The following is a 20951-nucleotide window of genomic DNA, read 5'->3' as shown; positions in this document are numbered from 1 at the left end:
GAACTTACTATATAAGGAATATCTGACTATCAGTAAATGATATTTTAATGGGCGAGACATGACAAACTATGGCGTTTAAATCAAATATTAATAAATATATGGCATTAATAAATAATTTTCTTTTATATTTAGCAACAGTATTTACAGTTTTTGTTATTTAATAGAATAAATTTGCTAAGTATTTACTACCTCAATATATACAGCACTGCGTTGCTACYTCTGAAAATCCAAGATGGCCGCTATTCACCCCTCAGAAAGCTACCACGAAAAGGTTGTCTACTGTATATACTGTGCGGACCACTCCACATGCATGTGTGTATATAAAGTTACATAAAATAATAAAACTTTTGTAAAACACTAATAGTATGTACAACTAGAGTAGAAGAAATACTTGCGATTTATATTCAAAATAAATATTACAAATACAAAAGAAGAGCGTGAATTTTTACAAAAGTATCCTACAAGTGGTGCCAGAAGTGAAATTTGATTGGGCGTTACATGTCATTGGAGAAACAGTTAAGTCTTTTTGGTATACAATTGTACATTTTTTGAATAACGTAAAATAAGTTATTGAATATTTCTGTGAAAAGTTGTGGCGAATATCGCAACAAACTTTTATTGATGAAAATACGTTTTAAAAATTCGATTTATAAAAAACCTTTCTCTTTAAAAACATTATGTGGAAAAGTTAAAACGAATATTGTAATAAAATTCGTTTAACAAAAAAAGTTATTAAAATTGTACGCGGAAAAAGTGAATATTGTAACGCAAACTAAAAGAAAATATTATCATTAAAATTAAGATTTTTTTTTAAATATTATCGATTCTTTGTACAAAACTGTAAATTATGAACCGTAACGAAATTTTTGAGCTGACTGTTGAGAGTCTGAAGGAAAGGTTAGGCGACTTAGGGCTATCGACTATTGGACGGAAAGCGACACTACAAGACAGACTGATGGAGCATTTCGGCCTGACTGTGAGTGACGGTTCCGAAACTGATGTGGAAGAGATAGCAAGCCAACGATGTGAGCGTGAGGTTAGAATCGAATACCACAACTTTACTCTCCGAGTTGTTGAGGACTCAATGACTTCGTTTAAAGGAACAGGTCGTCCAAGTTTCGAACAATGGCTTGATGATTTTGAGGCAAACGCATCAGCAGTGCATTGGGACGAGCTGCAGAAATTCATCTACGCAAAACAATTGTTGAAGGGTGCGGCAAAGATTTTCATAAGAAGCCAAAGAGGAATAAGCAGTTGGAGTTCACTAAAACTAGCGCTGCGGCAGGAATTTGGTATAACATTATCATCGATTGAAGTACACCGTACTTTACGTAGTCGTCGGAAGGGACATAGGGAAGATTTTCGAGAATATTTATACGTTTTAATGGAGTTGGGGAAACCGATAGGGCTAGATGACTCAAGCCTAATAGCATATTTCATCGAAGGCATACCGGACTCAAGGCCGAACAAAAGCAACCTATACCAGACGAAAATCATACAGGATTTGAAAGAGCAAATCTAGGTATACGAGAAGATTCGTTACAGCCAGTCACAACCCGTGAATGGGAACCAGGGAAGGCATCATCGTCAAACAAGGATTTCCAGAAAGCAGTTCCATTTAGCAGGAAATGTTTTGTCTGCGGGGACTCATCACATCTTGCTAGAAGCTGTCCACACAATAAGACATCGTGTTACAATTGCGGTAAAGCGGGTCATCGTGCAGCTAACTGTGAGGCAGGAAGGAAAATTCTTAAACCGGAACGAAGCAGCGTCAATAATATGACGGATGAAGGAGAAATCGTAAAATCGGAGAAGCGGAGTGGATTGATTTTTAAGGATGTACGTTTCAATGGATCTGCGTCGGCATTAATCGACACAGGTAGCGACTTATGTTTATACGTCACGATACGTTAAACATACTTAGTCTGGAAGTTGACTTAAGTAGTGAACAGCGACAGTTGATGGGTATCGGTACCAGCAAACTTGCAACAATAGGTAGCTTTACCAGATCCATCGAGATAGACAACATAAAGTTGGAAGTAAAATTTCACGTAGTGAGGGAGCGAGACATCAAATCAAATCAAAAGCCACAGAGCAAGGAGGAGGTAAATACTGGAGCAATAAGGAAAGATCGCAATGTTGGGTCAGCGAAGCCTAAGAAGTTTGATGTGAAATTAAACGTGATCGCAAGGGTGCATGAAGATGAGGAGCAGTATATGAGAGCCGTTAGGAAGTATCGCAGGAAAATCCGTGATAGAAGAGCTTTGGAAGTAGCAAACAATGAGGGCGAGGGCGCTGTTGTGGCTAAGGAGCCGAGAGAGTTCACGATTTCAGAAGCGAGTTCGAAGTTGGTTCATGAGACTGCGGAGATGGGCACCGATGCTAGGAACAACCCAATTGATGAAGGTTATAACAGGATTGCTGAATTGAGCGAAGAGTTTGGAACCCTGTGTATGGTCGCAGGAATGGAGAAGGTACCTGTGGGCGAAGTCGATCTTTCACACCTCAACAAAGAGGAAGCAACTATAGTAAGAAGAATGGTAGCGAATTATAAACCTACAAGCAATTCGAATTCGCCAGTAGAGGTGAAGATCTTACTTTCAGATGACACCCCAGTATATGAAAATCTCAGACGGATGTCATACACCGCTAGACAGGAAGTGGATGAACAAGTTAAGGAGTGGTTGAAGTATGGGATCATTAAACCCAGTAATTCAAATTATGCGTCACCAGTGGTGTTAGTTTCGAAGAAAGATGGAAAGAAACGTTTGTGTTGCGATTATCGGCGATTAAACACACGAAGTACACCACATTCGTTACATTCCACCGGCAATATGAATTAGAATACGTGCCTTTTGGTATATCGAATTCGCCGGCAGTTTTTTTCAATATTTATTTCAGCAGTATTTAGAGATCTTATACAAGATGATACTGTGGTGGCTTATATGGCGATTTAGTTATTCATTCCAAGGATTACACGAAGGCGTACACAGTTTAAAACGAGTTCTACGAAGAACTGGCACAATGGGAAATGGGACAAATCTCAATTTCTTATAAGTGAAATAGACTTTCTAGGCTATGTTGATGACGGTTCGATAAAACCATCTGATGCAAAAACGAAAGCGATTAGTTATTTCCCTTTGCCACATGACCAGAAGACTTTGCAGAGATTCCTGGGATTGACATCATACTTTAGAGGATTTGTCAATGGATATGCTGTAATAACCAAACCGTTATCGGATCTACTCAGGAAAGAGGCTAAGTTCGAGTTGCGCGACAAGCAGTTGGAGGCATTCCAGAAGTTGAAGTCAGCATTGATCAGCGCACCAGTCCTAATGTTATACAATCCGAAAGCAGTGACTGAGGTTCATACAGACGCTTGTCTGGGTACAGAGCAGTGCTACTTCAGAAGGATTTCGACGATCAAACCTTCCATCCAGTTCAATACATGAGCCGGAAGACAAAACCAGCAGAGGGAAGGTATCATTCGTACGAACTCGAGGTACTAGCGATTATAGAAGAAGTGGAGAGTATATTTGATGGGGATAAGTTTTAAGATAGTAACGGATTGTGATGCATTCGCAATAACAATGCGGAAACGAGATGTGCCATTAAGAGTATCTCGTTGGGCAATGCTCCTACAAGACTTTTGCTACGAGGTAGATCATAGAAACGAGAAGAAATCATGAAAAATGCGACATGTACATGCGTTGAGAGTATCTCCGTTGAGGGTATCTTGTCTCATTATAGAAGATTCCCTAATCCACCGGCTGAACCAAGCATAGGAAGAGGACGATTGGCTACGAGCTGTGTCAAAAGTTCTGGAGAAGAGCGACTACGAAGACTTTTATCTCAAACATGGAGTACTGTATAAGGATTCAACAAGAGAACTCCTAGTAGTTCCATCAGTTATGGAAAACGAAATCGTCAACATGGCACATATGCAAGGACACTTTTCCATCAAGAAAACGGAAGAAGCAGTAGAAAAAACATTTTATATACCAAATTTAAATAGGAAAGCAAAAAAGGTTGTAAGAAGTTGCGTAGAGTGTATCGTCAACGATACGAAGTCATTAGTAAAGAGGACAAGCCTTTGGGAACACTACATCTCGATCACGTTGGGCCGCTGGAGTCGAAAAAGAAGGCATATAACTACATCTTTGTGATGGTGGGCGCATTCTTCAAGTTCGGTGGGCTATATCCAACTAAGAACACTGGAGCTGATGCAGTCGTCGAATGCTTAAAGAAAAGAGGAGCCGTTTTCGGAAATCCAAGACGTGTCATAACAGAGAGAGGCGCGGCCTTTACGTCGAATTTATTTAAACAGTACTGCGAGGATGAGGAAATCCAGCATTAATTAATAGCTACGGGAGTGCCATGAGCAAACGGAAAAGTAGAGTGCATGCACCAGATTATTATTCCGATGATAGCTAAGTTGGGAAACGAGAGTTCTGGAAACTGGTATAAGCAAGAATTAGAATTATGACTGGACTTGAGATGCGATTGAAAGGAATCCCACATTTACTCGAACTGCTGGAGGAAGCAGCCATCGAAGAGCTCGATGCAGAACGCGAGGTAATTCGTCAGGAGGCACGACATAATATTGCTAGGATTCAGTGGGAAAATAGGAGAACATTTAACAAAAGGCGAAGAGTAGAGGTCGACTATAATAAAAACGAGCTAGTAGCCATCAAGCGAACGCAGTATGGAGCAGGATTGAGACTTAAAGCAAAATTCTTCGGGCCATATAGAATTGTAAAGAAGATGGCGCACGAAAGATATGAAGTCGAGAAAATCGGTGATCATGAAGGACCAAGACGCATGATAACAATTGCTGAATGTATGAAGGAGTGGAACCCATCATTCGGGGCCGCATGAACAGTCAGGATAGCCGAATGTAGGACTGTGTAAACGGACAATAAGACTGAAACAGAAATGCAACACTGCGTAGGTAATAGATGTGACAGCAGCGGACGGACTGGAATAACAACGAAACAGTAGGTACGAAGACGAATGAAGGACAGACCACCGGCAACCACGGACCACTCCACATGCATGTGTGCATATAAAGTTACATAAAATAATAAAACTTTTGTAAAAGACTAATAGTGTGTACAATTAGAGTGGAGGAAATACTTGTGATTTATATTTAAAATAAATATTACAAATACAAAGGGAAAGCGTGAATTTTTAAAAGTATCCTACATATATGTAAATAAAAGGGTATGAAGTCATAAATGCTAACCATCCGTATGATTGGGCAAATGGAGGTGCAGCAGTAATTGTTAAAAACACTTAAATTTAAAAAACTTGATTACGTGAATTTAGTAAATATACAAGCTGCAGCTATTCAAATTAAATGTATTGATGTATCCATAGCAGCAGTGTACCTACCTCCACGGTTCGCGTTTAAATTAGATGACTATAAAATATTCTTTCAAAGTCTCGGTAGCCACTTTATTGCTGGAGGGGACTATAACGCTAAGCATCATTGGTGGGGATCTAGGCTGAGTAACCCCAAATGAGCTGAGCTATTTAAATGTATAACACAGTTCAATTACTCAACTATTTCTACCGGAAAACCTACATTCTGGCCTAGTGACTCTCGAAAAAGACCGGACCTGTTAGATTTTGTTGTGTACAAAGGTATATCACAACACCAACTCCACATTAAGGAGAGCTTTGATTTGAACTCTGATCATTCACCAATAATTGTAATTTTTGGGACTACTGTGTCAAGTATGGAAAAACCATACAAGATTATTACGCAAAATGCGGATATAGCAGCATTTAGAAACTGGCTTGTGAATCGAACTAGTTTAGATATACCCTTAAAATCTGGTGATGAGATTGACTTAGCAGTTGAAAATCTTACAAATACTGTTCATGAAGCGGGATTTCTTTTCACTTCACAATCAAGTGTTACCGAGGTTAAAAAATAATTTCTTCCCCTTGAATTAAGACGGCTAATAAAAGAGAAAAGACTACTCAGGAAAAGATGGCAAAATAGTCGGAGTCCTCTTGACAAAAGAATTTTGAACAAGAAAACCAATGATTCTAAGTCCAAACTGCGAGAAATAAAAGATCAAGAAACATCAGAGTACCCAAGGAATTTAGATCCCCATGCAAACAACCCTGAACATAACCTGTAGAAGGCATCCAAATATTTAAAGAGACCCACTAGGAGAAACACGATTATAGAAAATAGTTATGGTCACAGGTGCTGAGATAATCAAGAGAAAGCCGAATCTTTTGCTTACCATTTACATTCAGTTTTTAGACCAAACGTGATTCCAGATAATAAAGACACTATTAAAGTGCAAAACTTCCTAGAATCCCTTTGCCAGATGAGCCTGCCTATTCGAAAAATTTCTGTCAAAGAAGTAAAGACTAAGATAAAGAAAATTTAACTTAAAAAAGTCGCTTGGTTTTGATAAAATTGATGGTCTTACTGGTAGACACCTGCCACAAAAGTGTATCAGACTACTTACATCTACAATGCTATGCTCAGACTCGACCACTATCCAAGTCAATGGAAATGCGCTGAAATAAAAATGATTCCAAAACCCAATAAACCGGCGCTGCCCTTCTTCATACCGTCCAATTAGTTTACTGGCGACCTTCTCTAAGATATTTGAAAACATATTTTTAAAGAGAATGTTACCTGTTTTAGAGGACCAAAACATATTACCTGAACACCAGTTTGGGTTTAGAAGGGGCCATGGAACTCCTGAGCTATCTCATCGAATTGTTAAAATTATCACGAGTGCTTTCGAATGCAAGCAATACTGCGCAGGGGTCTTTTTAGATGTTAAACAAGCATTTGATAAAGTATGGCACCCAGGGTTACTTTATAAATTAAATAAATGGTTTCCAGAGCCTTACTACCTAATTATAAAATAATTTTTAAGCAATCGTACTTTCTATGTCAAGAAAAAAGAAGCATTTTCTGAGCTTTATTCGATTGACGCTGGAGTTCCCCAAGGGAGCGTCTTGGGCCCCGTGTTATATAGAATATTTACAGCTGATCTACTATTGCTAATGGCTTAGTGGTAGCAACTTATGCTGATGATACGGCATTTATAGCCACCAGTTTTAATCCTAATGAAGCCTCACTTCACTTACGACAACAACTTAATGTTGTCGAAAAATGGCAAAAGAATTGGAAGATAGAAGTAAATACATAGACATCTGTTCAAATAACGTTTACGTTAAGGACTGAGAAATGTAAACCCGTAACGTTAAATGGCTCCATAATACCTGAAAGTGAAACTGTGAAATACCTTGGCCCTTATTTGGACACTTGGAAGATACACATAAAAGAAAAAACGAAGCAACTCAAATTTAAAACTAAAAAACTGTACTGGCTTTTAGGTCAGCGATCACAACTTAGTCTTGAAAATAAAGTACGCCTTTACCAGTCAATCATTAAGCCAGTATGGACGTATGCAATGCAGTTATGGGGTACGGCGAGTAAATCCAACATTGAAATCCTCCAAAGATATTAATCGAAAACTTTAAGAAGCATTGTAAGTGCTCTTTGGTATGTGAGCAACTTCGAAATCCATAAAGACTTAAATATACTTTTTGTTACAGACGAAATCAGCAAATCTTGCCGAAAGTATTTAGATAGATTGTCTGATCATGAAAACTTACTGGTAATAAATTTACTAGACAACACTATGGACGTTAAACGCTTAAATCGAACTCACATTTGGAATCTTCCATATAGATTTTAAGTAGTTTTAAGAAGTTTAAGCAAATAAATAATTTACGAATATATTGATTAGCTCAATGGAGAACAACTAGTTGTATTAACCACATTGTTATATGGGCAGGGAGGGTTATTATCCAATTTCATTTTCACACTATCTGTAGGAGGTCTACAATATATGCGCTATGTTAATTACAAGGAAGGTTCCAAACTAAATAGAAATCTAGCGCCCCTGGTGGAGTCATCTGTATGTATACTGGTGCGTTAGGATCTGCTATCTTTATCTTTTACCCAAACGTTTCAATTGCTGAAACATGTTTATGGCGATTATTGCTTATCCCATAGCAGAGTGCACGAGTGGTTTCAACGTTTTCAAAGTGGTCGTGAGGACATAAATGACGCTTACATGTTAGCCAATCAAAATCCGTGATCGTCTTAAATTCCATCGAAACTGTGAGTGTATTCATCAAAAATTAGCCAATTCAACATTGGAATTCATGGAAATGGTATTGAACATCTCCAAAACATCGATTTCATTTTTACCGAATATTTGGGTTTACGAAAGGTGGGTGCACAAAAATTTCTCTCATTAACCACTCCCCGTATTCACCGTGCGTCTTCTCCCTTTTCGGAAAATGCATTTGCCCATGAAAGACACTAAGCAGACGTAGACGTTTAAAAGGCTTGCCCCAGCATATTGGTGGCCATACTGACATGCTTTTGAACCGTACAAAAAGCTGTATTGAAGCAGAAGGAGACTATTTTACAGGTGCTCCTTGCTACTGCGATCCCCTGTGTAAATTTTTATATCTTAATTTAGTGCTTAGTTGTGGGACTTTATAGGGTTTCGGTGAATGACGTTTTTTGGGAGTTTTTGGGGTCCGATTACGCTCATCTACGAAATCGTAATTTTTTTTACATGGGAACGCGCATACCAAGTTTCACCAAGATACCTCAATATTTGCTCAAGTTACAGCTTTCACGGAGGGACAGACATACATTTACCCCTATTTCAACTTTTCTCGTCATCTTGGTCATTTATATATCTACATATCTCGCTTAGTGTTAGGTGATGCGTGCAACCGTTTGGTGAACAAAACTATTATACTCTGTAGCAACAGGTTGCAATAGTATAAAAAATTTTTTACTATTTTTTGCGCACTGTATTTATATACCTCGCTTTTAGACAGATAATTAATAATATTTCTTATATATTAACGGTAGATGCGGGCAAATCCGGAAGTTCAAAAAAATTTATATGGGGGCAGGGCAGCGCCTCAATATGATTTATATTTTATATTGAAGTTGCAAAGTTTTACATACACAACCATTATTGAAACATTATAAAAAATTGGAAATGTTATTAACTCATTGTGGATTGACGATTATGGATGCAATATATTTATTCAACGAAAATAAATTGTCGCTACAATCTACTATTCTCTAGAATATACTTTCAGACTAAAATTAAATTTTTGAAGCAATTTTTATTCTTCAGTCATTTGTGTTTTATCTACCACGCACAAAACGGTGTTATAATATTTGAATGCTACTTGCGCCAGCCCAAAGTTAAAATTATTGAAATGTATTTTTGATAACTACCGACAGGAAGGAGACGAAGAGTTTGTGGTAATGTTCCATCATATAATTTAGAAAAAAACATTATGCTTCCATTTTAAAACGAAAATGACTTATTAATCTAAACAAAACTTAATTAAAAAGCATTTAATTGTCAGTAAAACTTTGGCTTAAAGTGCCCATACACGACACACAAGTGCGTTCGATCGGTTTGTGTGCGCATGCGGCTTACTCGTGTATGGGCTTGTGCGCGTACCGATCCATGTTCGCGAAAGCGTTTGATTTTTTACGATCGGTGTGCGGACATGTGTGTCGCGTATGGCATTGTGTGCGCACAAAGTCTAATTTCTCTCGTGTCGCCGAACAGTGAAGATCGCGGACGAACAATGGCAAGTGTTAAGGGGGAGCCTGCTTTAGAGGCTTCAAAAAATCGATTTTTTGAAGACCTTTTTTGGGAGGGAAAGAAATAACTGATTACAGTGAAATTTCTAGGCCTTATAGTTATATATTTGATCATCTTTCGCAAATTTTTTGGATACGAAATCTTTGATATTCTGCCTTTGGGAAGCAATTGCCCAATGCATCTCACATGTGCATTTTTCGGACGGCGGGAAGGTTGCAAGTCGCAATTTTTATTAGAAACAAAAAAAATCTAAGAGACTCATATTTTTTAATAACTTATCTTCTAGTTAAACTAAGAAAATTCCAAAAAAGAGTAAAATTAAAAAAAAAAATTAAAAATTGAAAAAAGTGTTCAAAGTCAAATTTTCGCTTTTCGCCCAAGCGCTCATATATCTCCTAGACGCTCGGTCACAATTTCCCTTCTAGCTTCGATAATATTTCGAATTCTCATCTATAACTTTAGGGACATATTCTTAGATAATTTTTAAAGAGGTTTAGCAAAAAAAAATCGATTGTTTGAAGCTTCTAAAGCAGGCTACCCCATTAAAAAAGAAAAATAAAAGTTGGAATAACTTATTATTTGCGTGTGGCACATGTTTACTGTGTGAAGAACGAACGCAAAATGGATTTGTGTGTCGTGTATAGGTTGCTATCCAGCTCTAAAGTAATTGCTCAAGAAAAAAATACATTATTTCTTCAAGTAACTCTGACAGCTAGTTACGCATTGTGAATGATCCATATTAGAAGAGCAAGAGAGAATAAACAAAGAAAATAAATTTTGTGCGTATTATGTATGTATGTATGCGTGTAGTAACATAAATATTTCCCTTGCGATTTAAGGAATTATGTTGTTATGATTGGTAAGTTTTTATACAACATTTCAAAATGAAATATACTTCGTAATAAAGATTTTAACTAATTGAGGACGAATTTAAAGATTACTTTGAATTTCATTCAAGAAACAATTGTTGATTTGTTTGATTTCGCAAAACCAGGTTTGCCATGTTCGCATTTTATTGAAAAAATGTATTAAAATTAGTACTAGATTTCTTTAGAGCTGCATACCAACACAAGTAAATTTATCGCAGGAAAGTTTCTTGACCGTTTCTTAAGCGTTTTTTATATGCAGCTTTAACATTTCTTGAGAGCTGCATACTAAGCTTATGGGCGAAACGAATTCACACAGATCCACCGCACATATGTGCAGTATATGGGCCCTATTAGTTGTTATTACGGAGTTCAAATGGATTTTGCTGACTCGCATTTTCTTATTTTTGTTATCGTAATATGAGCTAAATGAAATCATCACCTTTTCGTGGCAGGAATTGAATTTAATTTTTTTATTCATTAAAAAAATTTCAGTTGTTTAATTGTTGCCAAATCTTCATTTTTAATGTTGGCAACACCGATAAAACTTCGACCGAAAATAGTTGAAGTACTTAATTCAACTGAGTGGAGTTGAAAACCGTAATAAGGGTATATGTTAAATCTTTGGAATATGAGGGTTTTTTATGAAAATAACCATAATAATTTTATAAAGTTCACCAAGTTCAAGTTTTTCATGTTCTTGCAAAATAGGCCCAGAAGGTAAAGTAAATTGTGTCGGTCCGGCCCTTTATGAGGCTAAGGGAATTCTTCGTCCGATTTTATTCAATTCTGGCAAAAGGATATGTTCTCATCACAAAAGTATCCTCCCCGGATTTAAATACTAGAATTCACAGATTGATAAATATCGCTCATTTCCCATTTTTTACACCGGCTCTTATAAAGCCCTTCCATACCATCTTAGTTGTAAAATTTAATGGTTGTACCACATTTATTCAGTCCGTTTTCTGTAACTTTTAATGGTTTTCAAAGAAACCATTTCGTGAGAAGTGCCCATGTTATACTAGCTGCTTTTGCATTTGTAAACAGATTCGGTGCAGCCGAAGTTAACGTTGTTTCTTATTCAGTAAAAACTTTTGCCTACGTGAAATTTATCATACCTGAATACATTTCCGCGTTTTTGATCCTTTAAATTTGAATGAGCATAAAATGTTCGGTTACATCCGAACTTAGTCCTTCCTTACTTCTTCAGACAAATTTGCGGTGTCTACTTGGAAAGAACACTTAAGAAGGCAGGAAATATTGAATGTGTATGTCTGGCATCAGTTAAACTAAAACAAAAATATTTAGTCAGGAAACAAAATTTTCATTTTATGGCTCAAGGTAATTTAATTTTTATTAAAACATACTCAATATATAGCTTTTAATTTAATGCCTTAAATTTCCTTTTTTTTTTTAATGCATACGTCATAAACTTGTGAAACGCTGGATTTTTGGGGCATAAATCGTTTCGATCGGCTAGGTTGTATGGTAGCCAGAGGTAGGTCCAGAGAAGAATTTTGGGAGTTTAACTATATACTTTTGTACTCCAAGTCTTTTTCTTCCCGGAGTGTTACTTATGATGGAAATAACGTATAGCTTTTAACGTTTGGGTGGGGATCATGGATGATGTGATATAGTAGTCCGATATCGACGGTTCCGACAATTGAGCAGCCAGTTTAAGAGAAAAGAACATGTGTTCAATTTCAGATCGTTATCAAAAAATTTTAGGAAGTATTTTACGTCTCCGATGTTTCGGTCTGGGTTTTACAAGCTTCTTGACAAACTGAAAATTCTTTGATAGGATATACTAATTATTTACATTCGTTATAATATTTTACAAACCTAAATATTTAATAATAGGTTAGTAGAAGGTATGTATATCTTGGGGATTGGTTGACGACGATTTGGGGGATCAAACTTTGGAGTTGTTCGACTTGAATTAACTACAAATATTTATATATAAAATATAGTTCATATTAATATGGTTTTATGGGCGATAAATCAATAACTAAAAGCCCCAGAGAAATTAAATTTTACATTCGGGATGGTAAGCTTTTATAAGAGCCGATGTCAAATACTCGACCTATTTCAGCCATTTTCAGTGGTTAACATTATCCTAACTGTGTTAAAGCCCGAAAATGAGCAAAATCGGACATTATCAAAGCCTACATAACACAATTTTAAATTCCATCTGATGATTTTCAAATTCCCGTTTGACTTTATATCGTCTATATTGCTCAATATGTAAGATATACAAATTATATATTAACCGAACGTATTTTGGATATATTTTAGTTTAGTGCCGAAATATATAATTATTTTCGTTATTCTACCAAACCTTATCCCGAATATGTCAGTCAGTGTGCGAGTTATCTTATATGTACGTACATATATAAAAATGAACTTTATGTACTTGCAGAATGTTCGAACCGTAGCACGAAAGACGTGAAAAGCTATTCGTTTATTCCTTCAAAAGGTCATAACGGAGGGCTTTTTTTTTTGCAAAATCACCGTCGATTTTGCAATCTATATACATATATAAAAGAAAGTCGTGTTGGTTACACAATTTAAAAGTCAAAACAATTTCTATGTATGCCATAAGCATGTGTTTAATAATCATAAGAATGATTTGAATATTTTTTTACTTTATATAAAACAATACTATAACATCAAACAGCTGCAGACAGTGTACAGAAATTTTTGTTTACATATATATGAATATGGATTATATTGATTATTGTTAGTGAACAAGGCGTTTTTTTGGACACACCATGTGGTACCGGGGCGAACAACGCACCGCAAACTGAACAGAAAATGTAACAAAACAAAAAATTGCCACGGGTTTGTACCTAGTTTATTTACAAATTTTGCATTTGGCAGGTCCTTTTATTCCCAAGGAGCTGCACATTACTAAACATCTAGCTGCCATAACAAACTGAACGATCAGAATCAAGTGCTTGTTTTCATTTGACAAATTATCTGCATGGGTTATTGTTATCGGATCAATATTGCAAATAGCTGTCAATCAAGTGTTTGTACGAACAACTTTTTCATTTGACGAGACATTAACGAAAGTTTGCAAAGGGAAAATTGTTCAGATCAGATCACTTATATACAATCTTTTGCATTTGTAAATAGATACGGTGCAGCTGAAGTTAACGTTGTTTCTTATTCAGTAAAAACTTTTGCCTACGTGAAATTTATCATACCTGAATACATTTCCGCGTTTTTGATCCTTTAAATTTGAATGAGCATAAAATGTTCGGTTACATCCGAACTTAGTCCTTCCTTACTTCTTCAGACAAATTTGCGGTGTCTACTTGGAAAGAACACTTAAGAAGGCWGGAAATATTGAATGTGTATGTCTGGCATCAGTTAAACTAAAACAAAAATATTTAGTCAGGAAACAAAATTTTCATTTTATGGCTCAAGGTAATTTAATTTTTATTAAAACATACTCAATATATAGCTTTTAATTTAATGCCTTAAATTTCCTTTTTTTTTTAATGCATACGTCATAAACTTGTGAAACGCTGGATTTTTGGGGCATAAATTAATTTTTCATTTAGTTTATTTTGCTGATCGCACGGGTAGGGTCCTACAGTGTGTTAAAACAAAATTCGTACATATCTACACATCTATCGTCTCATATACTTGTGTACATTTGTATAAAATTAAGATTTTCGTGTGATTGTGTCGTAAAGTTAAATAGTTCAAAATTAATGCCAGCTATCATAAATTAAATTAATATAAAAGGAAAAATGGAAAATTATATGTAAAATAAAATGTTTGCTGTTGCTGATTATTATAAATATATTCATATCATAGTAGGTAGTCTGGATTTATTCAAATTTCACTTCTGGTGTTTGAGTGTTGAAAACTATACAAATTTTTGTGCTCATCCAGCGATAAGGGTCACTGAAATATTTTCCATCTAGTTATTGTTCAAATCTATATAGCTTCTCTTTATTATATTACGTGAAAAGGTGTTTTGAAAATTACGTCTGGAAAAATGAGAGAGTCAGAAGAGACGGAACGTCCTTTAAATAACTTTTTAGGCGCCTCCGAACATATGGTGTATTTTTATGCTAAGAAGTGTTTTTATGTAAGAAAACAACGTAGATTTACCAATTCTGTCAATTAACGACCGTGAGATTTTAGTCGAGATGCATTTTTAAATCCACTGTAAACAAATAACATATATAATATTGCCCCAAGATAAAACGGGACGACAGTAACGTAAAATATAACAAACTATTATTATTTAATAAATACGCCTACGAAAAAAACTATAGTTGTTTAAAATTTGATTCTCAGATTTATTTCTTAACAAACATAAAAAATGCGGCTATGGCGACGGCAGAGGTATTAGCGACGCTTACGGTTTTTAGAAATGCCTGGTGTCCCAGCTATCTCCGAACCTTTAATCGGAGGTCACCTAATACGAGATAAAGTCATTCACGTTATTTGTCATTAAAAACCAACGTTCGATCATGTTTAAAGATTGCCACCGAAGAAATAGATTCACGGTGCTATATGTTTCCACTGATCGACTTCCCTTCCGAAACCCATAATAGAATAACATACCGATATTTTTAATCTAGCCACCTAGCTACCGCTGTCTCTATGAATTATGTCAATGTCGGCGTATGTCTCATACAGCTCATCGTTCCATCGAATGCGATATTCGCTGTGGCAGAACTTATCTTTAGAAAACTCGTAACGTCGACTCATCAGATGTTGTCATCGTCTATGCCTCTACACAATATAGCAAGATGGGAATAATGAGTGACTTATAGAGTTTGGTTTTTGCTCGTTGAGAGAGGACAATACTTCTCAATTACCTACTCAGTCCAAAGTAGTACCTGTCAACAGTGACATGGGAGCTTAATCGCGAGGGCGACGACTGTTTGTTTGATGACAGCAGATATTTCGTTTTGCCCTCGTTCACTGCCAGACCTATTTGCTTTGCTTCCTTATCCAGTCTGCACAAAGCAGATCTAACGGTGTGGATGTTGATCTATCCCTTTTTTGGATTGGGCAGATTACACTTAAATTCCAATCGTTGGGCATGCTTTCAGTTCCATCCGCCCCGCCGCTTTGTAGTTCTTCAGACCGGTAATTGCTATTCGACTATCATCATCGATTGGGGAATCGGGTTTGCCTTCTTCTCGTGTTATGCTTTTACTGCTATTCAGCAGGCTGGAGAAGTGTTCCCTCCATAATTTTAGTATGCTCTGGGCGTCGGTTACTATATCACCTCTGGGGCTTCTACAAGATTATACTCCGGTCTTGAAACCTTTTAGTCGCCGCATTTTTTAGTAAAATTTTCGAGCAGTATCTCTGTCTGCCAGCTTGTCAAGTATATTTCTCATCTCAGAGCGAACAATTTAAGTACTTATCGTATAGGCCTCGTAAATTGGATCACACATACTGAGTTATCTATAAATATAAATACATATACAGTAGGTAAGTTAGCCTTATAAACATGTTATTCAAAAGTTAAAGAAATCGTATGAAAATATTTCGCCAAACTACAAAAAGGATTACTTACAGATTTAAACCACTGTGAAAATATGGTTCCTAGTGAAATTGTTCTATGCGTTCGATTGCCTCATTCTAGATGTTTGAAATTATTGATGGAGCTTTGTGACGAGAAATTAAGATTGTAAAGTGTTTAAAATTCTTGGCGTTCTGTTATATAATATATTGACAATTGATGTTCCATGGGAGTCTATGTTATTCTCTTTGAATATTTAATTAGGTTGCAAGTGAGTTATTTCTAAATTATTTTCCTTTTAAAAAGTATTAATTACTTTTTTTCTATTTTTCTCTTTTAATCAGAACATTCAATTCAATCTGGCTCACAACTAAGTATCTAAACACATTCACGTAACGAAATACTATGTGTATTTTTAAAAATCGTTTGCTTTTATATATAAACACTTTTGTAGACACGTATGTATGTTTGTAGATAAAAGTCAAATGCGTCAAAATTAACTGTTGAATGTATTGTGGACTCTTGTGGAGAGCAAAATACAAGTTTTACATCACATACATACAGTAGCGGACAGTGAAATCCGGATAACTAAAAATCATAGTTTTTCCTTATTATTTTAGTGGAATGTTTAAATCTTTTCTTCTTAAGTTTAAATCTTTTACATATAAAAAAAAAAAATAATACATAGGACTTAAAATTTTTTTTAAATTCGTTTTAGATATTGTATCATTTTGGTAGCTAGCAATATAAATAGGGATATTTTTTTTTACATTAGATAAATGATTTTATAGTTTCAGTTAAAGGAAACATTAATCTATACAAAATACTCTTTTTTAGTATTTTGTCAAAACTTTTAATAACGGCTTTTATGAATTCATGAGGTTTTTTTTATTGTTTCTGCTCCAATACCGTTATACCACGCTTTTTCGAGAATTCCCCAGACCATTCGGCTGCCTCCCTGCTTAATAGTTCTTTGAACACATTCGTCCTTTAACCGCTCATACCGTCGCTGCAAAAAGGTTTAAATTTGGACTCATCTGAGAAGATCACATTTCACTTGTCAAGTTGAGTCCAATTTTGGCCATCGTAAACGGTTTTGACGTATTTTTGAGGTTAAAAGTAATTTTTTTAGCGGCCCGACGAGCGTTCAAACCAACTCCTTGAAGCCTTCGACGAACAGATCTTATGCTAACTTCCGTACTGGCATCTTTAAGTAATTCCACTTTAATGTTCTCAGCAGTTTCAAAGCGATTCCTTAAGCTGATACGTTCCATCGCACGATCTTCTCCAGAACTTGTCTTCTTCATTGTTCCACAGCCAGTTTTTCTCTTAAGAGATGTTTTTATCGAAATTTTTAAGAAGACTTGATGTTATAAAACGTGTACAGAGCACAAATTTATGTGAAAGAATAAACGTTTCGGCATAAAATGACACTTATCGCTTACAATCGTGTTTTAAATACAAACCGATGGGTGCTCCGGATTTCACTGTTCGCTACTGTATGTATATGTATGCCGTTCATATGTAAAATGTCCGTCCAAACAATTGCAATGGTAACCCTAGATCATACGAATTAAGCGCATGCACAGAGCTATAAATATTGCTCTTTGAGCCTGGTTGCCGTAGTACTTATAATAACCTGAATAAATATGTGTATATGCCAGGCAGGAAATCAAAGAAGGAAATCGTGTATTTGATCTCTTACATATCTACAGATATATATAAAGATGTCAAGCGTCTTTATCTGTGCATAAATGTATAGATGTTATAAAATGGGTGTTACCTGCATACAATTTTCTAATAGTGCATTTTCCTGGGAAAGTATATGTATATATCACTTCTCCGCATATGCCTATAATTCATCTTCGATTGCACCTAATCCTATGAGTTGTGATTTTGGATATTGTTAGATTTTTAATATCCGATAGAGATTTTCAAAATTTTGAAAGTGGAGTCGTTATTGAGCTATCTTTAGTACTTAGTATATAGATTTAAATTCGTTTTTCATTGTTCTTAAAGCTATGCAGACAAGACAGTCAGTGTCAAGGTATTCACTTTAAAAACTCTATCTTTTGATTTAGTTTGCGAATGTATTTTCGAAAAGAAAAAGTTTCTTCTAAACAATCAGCAGTTGTTTCAAATCGCTTTCAAACTTTAAGGTTATATAATTTGCATGGAAATCGCATATTGCCGATCAGCTACTTAGTTTGTTGCGGACGAAAGAGGAGGACTTTTTTGTGTCGAGTGCGTTAAAGTCTCTAGTTTTTTAAAGTATGGAATGCAACTACCATGTTGGTTTGTATTTTAATGAATTGAAAATTGCGCGTAAAGTTTTCCTACAAGGTACGAATTAAGTTGTCTTTGCAGGTATATATATTCATAAAACGGTATGTATATATATATACATACGTGCATGCATTTATACGGGCATATTCGCGGAAGTTGATTTGAAAATGAAACCTTCAATGTTGGTGCTTTTCACTAGCTAGTGTATACCTACATGCAAAAGGATCTGCTTACTGCGCATGTACACTATCGAACTCGAAAAGGCTGTTCTCTCCCAGCCTGGTTATTGCATTTTGTTTTAAAAGCGACTTTCATACAATACACAACACAGATTTTCAAATAAAATACTGTAACTCTGTATACAATCATAAAAAAAAATAATTCAATTAGTTGATTAGGAAAAGTGAAGTATAACGGAAATATCAGTTACAAGCTCACAGAAACGCGTGTGGGAAGATTTTTTTTAAATAACAAATATCAGAGCAAAGAAAGTTAGTTTTTCACGAATTTGTACTCTGCTCGGTTAAAAATGAATCGATTTACGTATCGGAGCGCTTACGAATTGTTGCATTGATTCAATTTCTTGGAAGTTCAAAATGGAATAACCTACATAGCAAGGAAATAATATTATCGATTTTAAATGTTGCGTTTTAACGAAGTTAAATGAAACGCAAACCCCATTTAACGTTCAATGTAGTATAGTAAAGGTAAATCAATTTGTTTGCAGTGCAAAAAGTTGAAACGAAAAAAATAAATTAAAAGTATAAGTTAAAAATTTAATATACATACATATATGTACATATATAAAAAAGTGTACCAATTGAAAACCAAAAAGCTTAAAGCATTAAATAAACAATATCAAAAGTGAAACTTGGCATAGCATAGCAGCCGCAGCATACGGCATAGTGCAGCAACAACAGGAGCCAGCGACAGCACCCAATCACCTTCTTAAAACCATTTAGTAAATTAGCACCAACCCAACGGAGACGGTTCTACTCACTCAACACATATTACATTTAACTGCAACACCGTTATACTGATCCGTAAACACAAAACCTCAAATTACTGCTAATTCGAAAGAAAAAGAAATTTAAATAAAATTGCAGACACAATAGTTGTGCTCGAGCAAAAACCGAAAAAAAAACATTCAACCAACAAAATAAATTGAAAGGTGAACAGCAGACTGTAACTGTAATACTTTTAAATTAGCTCAAAAAATGGGGTGCTTAAGTAGTAAAGACCGTCTGACTAAAGAGGATATGGAGTTTTTGAAATCGCATACTCGCTACGACGAGGCCACAATTAAGGAATGGTATAAAGGATTCAAGGTAACTAACTGCACATCATGAATACTTTTTTGCTTAAAAAATTTTCGCTACTACACACACTAATGCGTCTCTATGTATATTGCTTATATACTACCGTATTTGCTATTATATGAATATGTACATACATATGTATATATGTATGCAATAAATGCATGACAACAACAACATCTGCACGCAACGTATATCAACTGTTCACTTCGTGTTACTACTTTTACTACTACTGCAACAACAACAACAACAACTCTAACTATATCTATATATCGCTACCGTGTGCTTTCATTTCATCGGCATACTTTTTTGTTTCTTATTTGTGCCGCACTACAGCAAGATTGTCCCAACGGCCGTTTGACGCCGGCCAAATTTGTGGACATGTACAAAATGTTCTTCCCGTCTGGAAATGCCGAGGAGTTTTGTGATCACGTTTTTCGCACCTTCGACATGGACAAAAATGGTTATATTGATTTTAAGGTGAGTGCATGTTATACACATAACTTAAATATTTAATAACACTGTAACTGTATTGCAAAAAGTTGTTACGAAGGAAGGAAGTCTATTCGGATTTCTTGATTGTTCCGAAAATCTACATGATTACAAATGAACATCAGTTAGACTGATCAATACTGCAAACACGCGTAATTAAGAACCCTACGTGAATTTCATAAAATGTCATTAGATATACATATTTCATGGTTAATGTACAACAATTTACAGTTGTTACTATATATTTTATATATCTGATGACAAAAATGAACTAAGCTTTTTATTTTTCCATCATTAGCATTCCTAAAAATCCTATTATTTTAAACTTTAGGAACCAGAGTGGTGTAAGAGAATACTTTACTCACTTAATATGAATATAGGGTACAGTTTGAAAGAGAGAAAGCAGAAATCTATAAGAAAAATTTACCTTAACCCAGTGCGATAGCTTTTAAAATTTGATTTTTTTGGAAATTTAAAGAAAAAATATTTATCAATTGTTTTAGAACTTTTTATATACATATTAGGGTGCTTCAAAATTTTTATTTTTGAAATTTTTCTCAACTGTTGTTTATGAAAAACGAAAGTTAGTTGATGAAATTTTAGTTTCAACGAAAAACGATAATTCCTATGTTAAATGTATGGGAACCTAAAAAAAAAATTTGCGACCCCTTAGAGCGCTTGAGGGAGGATTTTTTTTGTCAACCACTAACATTTGAGGGGGTAAGAGTTGAAAAAAAAAAATTTTAAAAAAATTTTAAAAAATTTGTTTAAGCACATATATTTACAAAAAACACAT

At 35.3% G+C, this 20951-nt stretch overlaps 2 protein-coding genes across 4 annotated transcripts in view; both read left to right on the top strand.

The window, feature by feature from the left end:
* LOC108970295 (neurocalcin homolog) overlaps positions 1–20951 on the top strand; it is a 68732-nt gene that overhangs the window by 30374 nt on the left and 17407 nt on the right. The gene's annotated exons all lie outside the window — the stretch shown is intronic.
* Positions 1–20951, top strand: part of LOC108970296 (neuronal calcium sensor 2) — a 64159-nt gene that overhangs the window by 30371 nt on the left and 12837 nt on the right. Inside the window, exons 1-2 of one of the 3 annotated variants that reach the window (XM_018935601.1) lie at positions 17971–19675; positions 20000–20143. The exons of the other annotated variants lie outside the window; for them this stretch is intronic. Of the exons in view, the coding sequence (XP_018791146.1) occupies positions 19565–19675; positions 20000–20143 (255 nt within the window). The 5' untranslated portion in view covers positions 17971–19564. Of the gene's footprint in view, positions 1–17970; positions 19676–19999; positions 20144–20951 lie in introns of those variants that run through there. 3 annotated transcript variants of the gene reach the window in all.

Source organism: Bactrocera latifrons, unplaced genomic scaffold, assembly GCF_001853355.1.
Source record: "Bactrocera latifrons isolate USDA-ARS-PBARC rearing strain unplaced genomic scaffold, ASM185335v1 scaffold_296, whole genome shotgun sequence".
Classification (NCBI taxonomy): Eukaryota; Metazoa; Arthropoda; class Insecta; order Diptera; family Tephritidae; genus Bactrocera; species Bactrocera latifrons.
This window is presented reverse-complemented; position numbering and strand designations above follow the sequence as displayed.